Source organism: Triplophysa rosa, linkage group LG19 (genome assembly GCF_024868665.1).
Source record: "Triplophysa rosa linkage group LG19, Trosa_1v2, whole genome shotgun sequence".
Lineage (NCBI taxonomy): Eukaryota > Metazoa > Chordata > Actinopteri > Cypriniformes > Nemacheilidae > Triplophysa > Triplophysa rosa.
Genome location: NC_079908.1, coordinates 2,769,353 through 2,782,325, shown reverse-complemented (window position 1 = coordinate 2,782,325; position 12,973 = coordinate 2,769,353). Strand labels below are relative to the sequence as shown.

At 36.8% G+C, this 12,973-nt stretch overlaps 1 protein-coding gene across 1 annotated transcript; it reads right to left on the bottom strand.

Annotated features, from left to right (window-relative positions):
• Window positions 1-366: 366 nt before the first annotated feature.
• On the bottom strand, window positions 367-12,968 carry LOC130570373 (E3 ubiquitin-protein ligase RNF14-like). The gene is made up of 8 exons (XM_057360654.1): window positions 12,549-12,968; window positions 5,137-5,406; window positions 4,917-5,047; window positions 4,315-4,806; window positions 3,993-4,215; window positions 3,329-3,459; window positions 3,033-3,163; window positions 367-2,837 (listed from the first exon to the last, which is right to left on the bottom strand). Exons 2-8 carry the CDS (start codon window positions 5,285-5,287, stop codon window positions 2,804-2,806), a joined length of 1,293 nt encoding a protein of 430 aa, XP_057216637.1. The 5' UTR covers window positions 5,288-5,406; window positions 12,549-12,968; the 3' UTR covers window positions 367-2,803.
• Window positions 12,969-12,973: the final 5 nt, after the last annotated feature.

Sequence of the window (12,973 nt, the reverse complement as noted above, 5' to 3'; positions counted from 1 at the left end):
AAGGGAGCATACATCTGCCACATTACATGATTTCAGAGGATCATAAAACAACACACGTTCTTAAACATACTGCTTTGAAACTTACGGTTTTAGTTCCCCACCAAATAATAAATATAGCCTATTGTATGCAACACCTTATAAAGAAGGGGACCAACATTCTTTGTCATGTTGTTTGTTAGGTTATAAACAGACCCTACACATTTTGGTCCATCCAGTTTCTATACCTTATTTGGTTGTAACAGGTGTCTTATTGTGCACTAAAGACTTGTCTTCCCTGAAATAAAGGAGTTCAAAAGCTTGATGCCTCTCTGTGTCTTGTTTTTGTGCTCCCAGATCTGCAGAAGAATTCTCTCACAACATTCCACCTATTTCTGATTTGATTTTAATGGTGATCCAAAACACAGAAAGAAACTTAGTGTTCGAAAGGAACACTTACTAAAAGACATGACATGACAATGAACAAGAGAAACGTCGTACACAAGTCCACAGTCGAGCAATTCACCAGAAATAATTCAAAGATTCAATTTTTTGACATAATAAGATAAAGTTGTTAACACACTAATACATTTTCAATACATTTCAAGCTGTGTAAATTTTGATAAACTATTATGAACTTGAACTAACAATGGACAATAGTAAGAACATTTAACAAGATGCAGTAAAAATTTCATTTAAAACTTCATTGTTACTTCATGAAACCTAATGCATTAGCTTATGTCAATGAACAGTAAGAATTTATTCCCACATGCTCAGTCAAAGCACACTTTGCAAGTAGCAAAGAATATAATTAAATTAGGATTAATAAGTAAGGGAAAGACACGTGATATGAGTTGCTTATGACATGAGTTGCTAAACAACAACTAGACACATGCAGCGGCCAAATACTGATCTGGGGTCTCATTTATAAATGTTGCGTACTTACAAAACGGTGCTAGAAACGTGCGTGACTTTCCACACAAAGGTTGTGATCTATTAAAAACAAACTTGATGGGAGAACTCTGACATTCTGGAGACAAGGGGAACTGGCGACACAAATGGTGAGTTAGTGAACTCAAGTTAGATTGCAGAAAGTGTGAGAAGAACTATAAAAAGTATTAATGCCTCACACACATTTAATTTCACTCCAAATTCACTCATACGTTAGATCCACATTATCATGGTGATAAAATCTGCAGTGTTATTTGCGCTTGTATTCAATTGTTTCATGCACCCTCTTGTAAAATCCAACTCAAATCTTAAATCAAAATTCTATCTCTTTAATCTTGGCCGTCACACCATCACACTATGGGAGAGCATGAGGAGGAGATGGCTGCATGGAATATAGGACACCATCAAATATGAATAAAATCAAATATAAATTAGATAACAGCAGAACACAGTGTTAAATTGAAATAAATAACTAAATACATTTTCCTTAAATACTGTGCATAAATCATCAAATGTCATAAATATCAGTGCCAGACTTATATTAACACATAGGCCCATATCATGTCAGTAAATGAAATATGTCAAGAATTGAATAATATACAAAACTGTGCATAAATCATCCTCCTTATCAGTTCTTATTCATAACAAAACATAACAAAACTTTTTTGCACCAAAAAAAATCTGAACATTCGTCTTTTACATTTATGTCTTCAAATGTTATCTCAGGTGAAGGACACCACTAATTAATTATGTGATTTTGGCAAGGTGTTAATGATCAGTCTAACTGCTGTAAACATATAAATAATGCAGAGACCTTCTTTGGCTTTAATAGAATTCTAATAATTAAGAATAATTATTTATATTAATTATAACTATTTATAAATTGTAAAGTGCTGTGAATCGCATGTGTGGATATTTGTGATTTCGTTGTGGAGATAAAGGATGGGATCAGGGGTTTTCGACAGTTTTATTTCATTTTTTGTTATTTTCCTATGGCATCTGGTAGCGTCTGGTACCATATATGGTGGTGCGTGACTGAGGCTTAACAAGCGGATTGGGTGCTAGGTTTATTAATACAAAGATCAGCATTCATGAGGTGCTTTGCATTGACTATTTATGTTAAAAAATGGGCGTGTAAAGGGCAGGGTATGAGGATGATTCACGTACGCACATTTGAAGGTGATCTATGATTTATATAGCGAATATTGCTTACAGGTGTGTGTACTGAATATGTTTTGGCATAAGCTATTTTTGGCTTTCGGGCGCAGGTACACTTTTAGTTAGGATCCTACCCATAGTTTTATAAATGAGACCCCTGGACTTTCTACTATAGCGGACCAGTCGCCAGGGCCGGCCCAGCCTCTGTTGGTGCCCTAGGCAAGATTTTAGATTGCGTCCCACTATACAAAATAAATAAATATATAAATAAATAAAAATATCAGAAAATTATGTAAAAATATTGTAAATCTCTGCGCAAATGCTGTAGGGACACAAATAAAAGCTTATTGTATTGTTTTGGATTTTCTTTACACTGTGCCAGTAAACACTTTTTGCAGTTCACTTACTTGAAATAAGTCAAAAACAGCACGCAGTGTCAGTGTTACCAGTAAAATGGTTCTAAATAAGCAAGTTGCTCCTAGTGTGATACGAACTTAAAACAGGCAAGGAGTCCTGATTGGGAAGCAGGTGGTTTAACCACAAGGCCGTTACACATGCATAATTAATGCGTTACTTTAATTGATAAAGTTATATCAATCATAGTTAATCATAATTGCGTCATGATGCAAGAAGCTGTTTACATGTCTCGTTTTTGCGCTCTCGTCTGGCGCCCCTCTGGTCATTTTGCTCCCTAGGAAACTGCCTATGTCACGGGCCTTCACTGCTGTTCCACTGGGACTTCCTCATGCATTCTAGAAGGAAAATAATAATCATGTATTAAATATTACAAGGCTCTCCAGCGTACCCTAAATGAAAAATATAATTTGTAACAAAGTTGAAGACCAACCATAGAGACCATAAATATACATAAAATAATCAGTCAAGTTGTACAACTGATTAAGACAAAACAGATCAAACAGGACAGTGTAATATTAGGAGGCACTCACCGGTCATAACACGGTGAGTTTTGGTCTTGGAAGTGCCCGTAGGGATTCGCTTTATTAAGAATTGTAGAGCAGATCCAACAGAAATACATCCAACAAGAGGTACATGTCATCTTGTTACAGCCCAGCACCTTCTGAATATTGGGGAACACAAAATACAGTTCAGGACAGTGACTGATGGAAGTTTGTGCATTAAAGCCAATGTTAAGATATTATTGGTTTTGTTCATTTATACGAAGACCACACATTCCAAAAACAGAAATGAGATCCTTGCAGCACTGTGGGCAGTAGATGCTGACCTGTATTTGCACGCCACAGGATGGGCATGGTTTACAGTTTTCCTTCAACCATTTTTCAGTCAATGTTTCGTTCAGACACTCCTTTTCAAGATGTTCCTCATCACACTCGTGCACCAACCTGCCAATCTCAACTGTTACAAAAAAATATTAAACTTTTGAAATGTACAAAATACTGTATAATAATAATAATAATACATTATATAAACTTATAGTCTATCTGATATCTAGTTTCTAGTTAATGTCACAAAAAATATATATTTTTGCTTGAAATCTAACTGCAGCTGTCTACACTATATCATGCCATTTGTGTTTGGGTGCAGTAGTCAACACCTAGGTCCTCATGTTTAAAACGTGCGTATACACAGATTTGAAAAAATGTGCCTGCTTGTCCGAGTGTTGAATGTTATTGGAAATATAAGCCATTCCTGCTGCATGTAAAGGATTTGGGTGCAGAAATATGCTCTTTTATATGTCAATGACATTAATTAGACATCGTTTACTGTTCAGCCACACAAAATTTCAAGATTATTTGTGATTTATAGATATCACATCTGAAAGAGAGGTGTATGCATGTTTTCTCTGCGTGCATTCGTTCGTTCTATGAATCACACATATGTACTTTAAGAAATGATTATAAAATCCAATTTTGGCCCTATGATTTTACCCTTTCTGCAGATGGAGAGGCCATGGTAGGTTCGCTTGCAGAGGGTACAGAAAGCGTATCGACAAGATGTGCAAATGCCCATAGTGCTCTCAGGCTCCACCATCACAGGCATGCAACAACTTGTGCGGGGACAGTAAACAACATCTGCCATCAGGTCCAGACTTGACTGCAGGAGGAGACGGTCGTAGCGGGCAAACTCCTCTTCTCCCACCAGAAGCTTCACCTATTAAAGCGATATAATGCTGTCAGGACTAGATGTGGAGCCGAAGTGTTAAGAGTCATTCATGACTCACACCAAAAAAAATGTTGTCATGAGAAGTACCTGTGTCGGTGTGGCTACGGACGTACACTCCGGCTCAGGACAGTCAAGGCACTGCACTTTACCATCTCTGATCTGGATCTCAAAGTATTCCTTCATGCAGGCCTTGCAGTAGACATGCTGACACTCTTTAAAGAGCAAACAGCTGGAACCAAGCTTCTCAGAGAAGCAGATCCCACAACAGAAGACCTTTCCATCGAACACTTTCTGCTTTTGAGCTTCATCAAAATCCAGCAGCTGGTTTAGCATGTCTGTGCGAGGATCGACTTCTTGAACAGCTCTTGGGTCTAATTCTTGCGGTTTACTTTTTTCTGCTGCTTGCGTCTGGCCAGATTCTCCCTGAGACTGACCAGCAAATCTTTGGATCTCAAGTGGAGAATGGATGCCAAGGTATTCCAGAGTCTCTTCTTTTAGGAACTGGATCCAGGTAAAAAGAACCACATTTCCCCGGTTCGCCTCCCAAAGTTCATCCAGTCTCTTGCAAAGTGCAGTGATCTTTTCAGACACAAGAAAAATAATTGAGAAGAAATTACCTAATTGCCATTATCATACAGATATATAAACATAACACTTTTTAAATAACTTGAAAGCAAAGCAGGACTCACCTGGACTCTTGTGAGCCATTTGGAGCTTAAAGTAAAGACTGGAGTTGATGATGAAGGGTATTCCATAGGTAGATCAAAACTCAGAACCAAGGAGGGTAGAAATGATATACCATACTCTACACATGCCGGCCCTGTTAAATATAATGCAGAAAACTCATAAAGACTATATCAATAAAATCACTGATAAAGACTACGAGTGGATAAACTGATAAAATCTCACCCTTCATTATCAGTTTGAAGTCAGGAGGAAGCTCAAGGCACAGATGGATCTCACCCTCCCGTCCTGATTCTGCCCTGCAAAACTCCTCTTCATCATATATGCTTGCTAGAGCCAGCAGTTCATCTTCTTGTGCTTCCTGGTCGTCGCACATTTGATCATGAGATCAGTTCTTAAGTGTTGTAAAATTTCACCAGCTGATTCAACTGCTAAATTAATGTAAACTGTTGTTTTCCAGTAAAAAACCTGTTAGCTGTGGTTGCCAGAAACTTTCTGTAAAAAATACAGTAAAAATGTAAACAACTTTACAGTTTAAAACTGTAAAAAAAAAACACTGACGCTGAGTTTTATGCATTACAGAAAAGTTTTGTATATTATTCAATTCTTGACATATTTCATTTACTGACATGATATGGGCCTATGTGTTAATATAAGTCTGGCACTGATATATTGGCATTTGTATAAAAGGTAATTGAGCAACATACAATGAAACACCTATAATAAATGATAAGAAATATAAGAAGAAACAATTATTTAAATCAAATATTGAGTCAGGGAATTGTGGGAACGTTCTATCACGGTTTTTCATTGTATATTTTAAGGTGTGATATTTTTGTACATGTATGATTTTGCTGAAAATTATACAGATTTCCACTGTAAATATATGATTATACACTATTTACTATCAAATAACATATTTTACAGTAAAATTAAATGTCACACTTACACAGATAAAACACATAAAACAGATACGAGCAACAAACCTAATAAAATACAAATCCGACATTAAAATAAAAAGGCTTTACAACCAATATTTAAAAAATCTCTCAAGAGAAGAAAAAAGATATGAACAGGCACTACAGGTGCTGGTCATATAATTCGAATATCATCAAAAAGTTGATTTATTTCACTAATTCCATTCAAAAAGTGAAACTTGTATATTATTCATTACACACAGACTGATATATTTCAAATGTTTATTTCTTTTAATTTGATGATTATAACTGACAACTAATGAAAATCCCAAATCCAGTATCTCAGAAAATTAGAATATTACTTAAGACCAATACAAAGAAAGGATTTTTAGAAATCTTGGCCAACTGAAAAGTATGAACATGAAAAGTATGAGCATGTACAGCACTCAATACTTAGTTGGGGCTCCCTTTGCCTGAATTACTGCAGCAATGCGGCGTGGCATGGAGTTGATCAGTCTGTGGCACTGCTCAGGTGTTGTGAGAGCCCAGGTTGCTCTGACAGTGGCCTTCAGCTCTTCTGCATTGTTGGGTCTGGCATATCGCATCTTCCTCTTCACAATACCCCACAGATTTTCTATGGGGTTAAGGTCAGGCGAGTTTGCTGGCCAATTAAGAACAGGGATACCATGGTCCTTAAACCAGGTACTGGTAGCTTTGGCACTGTGTGCAGGTGCCAAGTCCTGTTGGAAAATGAAATCTGCACAAACTTCCATCAGTCACTGTCCTGAACTGTATTTTGTGTTCCCCAATATTCAGAAGGTGCTGGGCTGTAACAAGATGACATGTACCTCTTGTTGGATGTATTTCTGTTGGATCTGCTAGAAAATCTATGGGGTATTGTGAAGAGGAAGACGCGATATGCCAGACCCAACAATGCAGAAGAGCTGAAGGCCACTATCAGAGCAACCTGGGCTCTCATAACACCTGAGCAGTGCCACAGACTGATCGACTCCATGCCACGCCGCATTGCTGCAGTAATTCAGGCAAAAGGAGCCCCAACTAAGTATTGAGTGCTGTACATGCTCATACTTTTCATGTTCATACTTTTCAGTTGGCCAAGATTTCTAAAAATCCTTTCTTTGTATTGGTCTTAAGTAATATTCAAATTTTCTGAGATACTGAATTTGGGATTTTCATTAGTTGTCAGTTATAATCACCAAATTAAAAGAAATAAACATTTGAAATATATCAGTCTGTGTGTAATGAATGAATATAATATACAAGTTTCACTTTTTGAATGGAATTAGTGAAATAAATCAACTTTTTGATGATATTCTAATTACATGACCAGCACCTGTACATGTTTTGGGCACTTGCAGCAACCACCGTCGTATATTTGAATCACTTAAAACCGCCAGATTACTGTCAGAGCTCCACCTCAGCGATGTTTACATCTATTATGTTGAGAATCTCTCACCTAATACTATCGCCAGTGTTATATAAATATAAATATTACATTGTATTATATTCTATTATAATAATGAAAAACAATAAAGTTCAGTCGAAAAACAAGTTTGATATATCTCTATAGCCTACTACATATTAGTCAAATCAAGTTCCAAAAAGATTGGCAAATCATTGCATTTTTAGTTTATTTACTATATGTCTAACAATGCATCACAAAACTTTTGCTAACTTTAGTGTAACTATTCACTGTAATTGTTTGGCTCATCCGCAACAACAATTTAGCTTAGAAAAGTATGTAAAGATATGATTTATGGCTAAAAATACAATGATTCATATATTCAGGGGGCTGAGGACTGCCATTAGCCGGGTTTCCATCAACCTGGTTTTATGCGCATTTTGACGTTTCGCATCAGAAACTAGTACGCCTAATGGAAACGCCAAATTTCCAAATAAAACCGTTGATTCTCAAAAAAAGTTTTTTTACGCTAGCTTGGGGTGTTTTTTCTTTTTTGCGAAAAACAATTAATGTATTTAACGCATTTGCCGATTAAATTCTGACACAGCAAACATTAAACTCACAAGACTAAGCGGCTGTTACCGTTGATGGTGTCTTTCTGGTTTCCAGATCTTTTTTATTTTCTGTTGGTTACTAGGTTACCAATACCACCGTGATCCGCTCGAGGAACTTGATAGAAACGCACCAATTTCGCATGAGTCTTTCCTCCTGTTATTGCGAACTTTGAAAAGATTTGGATGGAAACCCAGCTACACAGCAAAATCGCCAGTGTTAAAAAAGGTCAAATTAACACTCACAGTGTTTATATAATCCACACTCTATACACTGTGCATGTTAATTTGACCTTTTTTAACACTGGCAATTTTACTGTGTATTGTTTCCCGTCCTTGGGGACAGAGGCACGTTCATGCCATAAAAATTCAAATTCCGTCTCTCTGGGTTTTCTTTCTTGGACAGGATTCTGTAAAAGCATAACTCAGGCGCATTTCATTGCACAACAACTGTTTATTACCCTGCTGAAAAAAAACTATAAAAACCATCACAGAAATTCTAATGGTTTCCATTAAAAACCATTATGAACTATAGCTTTTCCATTAATCACAAAATTCCTTTTTGCAGTGTATTTTGGACACTATTTCAATAGGATGTATTGGTGTTCTATTAGTTTCCATCTGCCAGATAACAACCCACAAATAGAAATGATCACACAGTAGACACCATTATGGTTTCCATTAAAACCAATACGATTCCCATTACAAGGCTTGACATTAAGCATTGTCATGTGGTTGTCCTTCGGACAAGTAAATTTGTCATTCACTTGTCCGAGTACAAAAATTACTTGTCCAAAGATAAAAAAAAGATATTTCATTTGAATTATAATATAATATAATCAATATAATTGTTTCGGATTTAGATTGGTCAAGTTTGCTTCTAAGCATTTTAACTAGTGTTCGCTTTGGCTGCCTGAATTTGGTTATAGGCCTACTCTCCGTGACTGCTATAAAACAAAGGCAAGCAGTAATTATTATTAGTGTTAAGGCTGTAAGTTAACTTTTTTTGCACATAGCACTGGTGCTAGAGAGGTTTAAAGTTTGGTAGCACAGGCAGAAATATGCAAGTGCAGTTCATTATGAATAGGCAGATAACTGACAAAAGACATTAATGTTACATACAGATGGATAAATTAGGGCCATATCATTTTTAGATTACCTAAATTTGTTTTAATATTTCTAAGTTCTGTGTTATTCTTTTACTATACAATAAGGGTATATTTGTCCACATAAATTACTGTAGTATACTATAGTATTTACTATTCTTAATATATTGTTTTTGAACTTTACTATAGTATACAGTGCTTATCAATTTACTACAAGGGTACTTCAATTTTCAATAGCAAATACTAAAGTACACTACAGTATTTTTCTGTCTGAGTGTTCAATTTAACGGGACTTTTATTTTGTCGGGTCTTCAGGAAGACGCTTGTTTGCAGATAGCTTCACTCAAACAGTAAAACGCTCGTAAAATAAACTCTCAGAGCAACTCTGACTGGAGATGAAGTTCATGTGTTCATATCCTCATACAGTGCAGACGCAGATAAATCCTAGTTAAACTGTGCACATAATTCACTCAGACACGCAGAACAGCCAGATGACATTTTAAATAACAGGATTCCGCGTCCGCATGGACTCGGTGCGGTGCGCATTGATTATTGTCACACACAAACAAGCACAAACACGCAGCTCTGAGCTCTGTGTAAGGCACATATTCTTATTATTCTACATATATTTCGCACTGTTTTTTTTCAAGTTACTTGTCCAGTCAGGCAAGCAAAATTCTCTCTCACTTGCCCATACAAAACATTCACTTGTCCCGGACAATCGTAATGTCGAGCCCTGCATTATAACCATTAAATCCATTAAAAAAAAATGTTGTGTTTGGGGCAGGGTTATATTGTTTCGTTCAACAGGGTATGATAAAAATCCCTAATTTTTATCCTGGCAGACAACGGCAGATATCCTTCTCTTCCCTTAACTGTGTGACGTCACATGAAAACTATGGATAGGAAATACATACAATATCACTGGTATAAAATGGAGAATCACGATTGCGAATTGCAGCTTAGCTAAAAGCTTGATATAGAGGCCAGACACATGTGAGGAAGAAGTAAAGAGAATGTAGATGATGATCTAAGAATTTGAGAAAGGTGGTCAGATAAGTAATTGGAGCCTGCTTATAATGCCTGGTAAATAAGAAGTAATATTTGTGACGAAACACATATGATAACCTGTGCCCCAATTCAAAGGCTGTAACCTTCGAAGGTTGCAGACTTCGATTGGTGAGGACTAGGTCTTCAAAGAACGCAGCCTTTGAATCCACAAAGCAAACTAAATTGAGACAGTATAGCCTGCAGAAGATTTCCTAGTTGCGTCAACTGCTGCTCCTGTTGCCTGACATGAATTGTTTTGCATCAGAAGACATTTATTAAACCCTTGGAGTCATGGATTACTTGGAAATGATGTGCTTTTTGAAGCTTCAACTAGGGATGCACCGAAACAAAAATTCTTGGCCGAAGCCGAACATGATGTGAAACACTTGGCCGAAGGCCGAATAATACCGAACATGGTTTTTTGCATTTCTTCTATTTATTAAGCTATTTTTTTCACTACGGCACAAACTGAATAGTCAAAATGCGCGTTTTATAATTTGTCTTGCTTTTCAATAAAATACAATACAACTTAATATAAAATTGAGCAAAACAAAGTAAATTCAAGCAAAAAATTGAGCCCTCTCCCTTCATGAATAGCCTATATTAATTAGGCCTATAACTGACTGCTAAAAGAATGTAATGTAAGTTACTCTGTACCCCTACAACAAAACAGTTTATTAAAAACTGTCATTCCACATTAGGCCTATAAACTAAAAATACGAATAAACTAAAACTGTTGGATTATTATAGGCTACATTGCAAAATGATTTGAGAAAAAAAATAAACATCCAATGCAAGCAAATTCTGACTGATGCTGACTGACAACCATTTCAGTTCACGTCTCTCCTCCAAACTCCGCCCACAAAAGCTGACTGTTCTCTCAGAAGGTGCACAGAACATACTTTGACAAGTTGTTTAGTACAGGGAACTGTGTGCACGCGACGACTGTATGATGTCAAAGGATGTCGCGAACGGCGGGGCTACTGTCAGACAGCCCGCTTCCGTCTGAAGTAAAGTTACCGACCGGTAAAGACGCTTTCATTCGGAAATGTACTTCCGTGCGGCAAGTTCCGTGCTGTGTCTTTCTCTGACGCTTTAAAATGCTCCACACGCACGCCCACACACACACGCACTGCCAAAATGTTTGCGGCAGTAATAAAGCGCACGCGTGTCTCTGTCTCTGTCTCTCTCTCTCTCTGCGCTGGTTGCTGCTTGATCGTATCACGAGTCATGTTCGGTAAAATTTATTCGGCCATTTCACATATTCGGCCGAACACCGAACTTGCGTTTTTTGCTATTTTCGGCTGAACATTTTCGGTGGCCGAACATTCGGTGCATCCCTAGCTGCAACGATGCAGGCACGGTGCCTGAGGCACCATTCAATAAAACTATACACTTCATGTATAGTCATATACACCTAAGAAGGAATGAAGCAGAGTAAGTAATTTTTTTACAATAACATATTCTTTGATAAACTATCCCAAGATGCTGTTTTAGTGTTCATCAGCCTTCAAAATACGACTGTGGAAGTTTTTGGCCTTGACCTGTGGTTTTGTTTTATACCATATATATATACACAGTTCTTTTAGGGGTGTTGTGTGTAATTTTTTGAAGGATCTGTTGACATAAATGCAATATAAATTTAGAGGTGTATAAAGATCTTACGTAATGAAGCATTATGTTTTTATTAACGTAGAACGAGCTATTTCTACATACACCCCAAGTCCCCTTTCATGGAATTCGCCAGGTTGTTTCTACAGTATGGATAAACTGCTCTACAGAGCGTTTCATAAATACATTATATCCTTCAGCAAAGAAGCGAAAACATGACTGTGTCAGCCTCCGTAGTGTTTCGAAAGGGAGGAGTGGAGTTGCAATTCGCAACCTCACCACTAGATGCCGCTAATTTTCTAACACTGGACCTTTATATGAATCTAGTGATATTTCACTGACGCATTGATTGAAAATCAAATGAAATTTATACAAAATTAAATTCACTTTAAATAAAGGTTAAGTCCATTGTCTAAACAAAAAATTAACATTTCTCAAAATATCTTCTTTTGTTTTCCACAAAAGAAATTCATACACGGTCCTGAGTGACCAATCCCTTTAAATGGTCCAAATCTGATGCAACACGTTTTCAAACATGGCAACGTTACGTACAAACAAACGTGACGCATGACATAAGCCTAGATATTATGCTGCGTCCAGACACCTCGAATTTAGGACATTTACACCTAATCCCGCAAATCGTAACTGGAACATCGCTGTTTTAATGTTTATAAACACTTTTAATTTATCAACATTAATTACTGTATGCCTACCTAACATTATATTACGTTTGTTTAATGTTTTATTTAAAGCACAAACTCCACAAATTTAACGCCGTGTGAGAAAAAGAAAAATAGCAACATTTTCATTTCACTTACAGTAGCATGTTTTTTTCTATTTCATCGTACAGTCCGAACCACATATGCTAATGTATTTGATCATCTCTTATAGGTATGTAACAATAATCATTGCTTCTTACCAAATGCGCTGATCTATCAAGAATCTTTAAGATTATTACAGTCCGAAAATGAAAACAGGTGGGAGGGGCTGCACGAGCCCACGCAACTGTCTCAAAGTTGTCAAATCTGAAATTCTAATTTTAATTACACATACAGACACTCAAAAAACGCGTCTTAAGCTTTTTGTAGTCAGTTATAAACTACATGGCATGTCATTTTTTAGAATGCGAAAAAATGAACAGAGCTCCTGAGCTCGAAGATGCTACAAGTGCACGTAACAAGACGCATAGTTACGTCAGAATCCACATTTACGTGAATGATATCTAGTTCGTTCTTTCAGTAATCGATGTAGGCTAAAATCGAGCATTAGGACATTATCATCTGAAGAGTTTACCTTGCTCTGGGTATCTTCACCTGTGTGTCAAAGGTAAAGCTATGACAGAGC

Bases quoted from the DNA above. Each gene is read 5' to 3' on its own strand.
- LOC130570373 (XM_057360654.1), bottom strand. From the start codon at position 5,287: ATGTGCGACGACCAGGAAGCACAAGAAGATGAACTGCTGGCTCTAGCA. The intron at 5,048-5,136 runs GTGAGATTTTAT...TATATTTAACAG, and splicing joins CTTCAAACTGATAATGAAGG to GGCCGGCATGTGTAGAGTAT. The intron at 4,216-4,314 runs GTACTTCTCATG...TCGCTTTAATAG, and splicing joins CCGTAGCCACACCGACACAG to GTGAAGCTTCTGGTGGGAGA.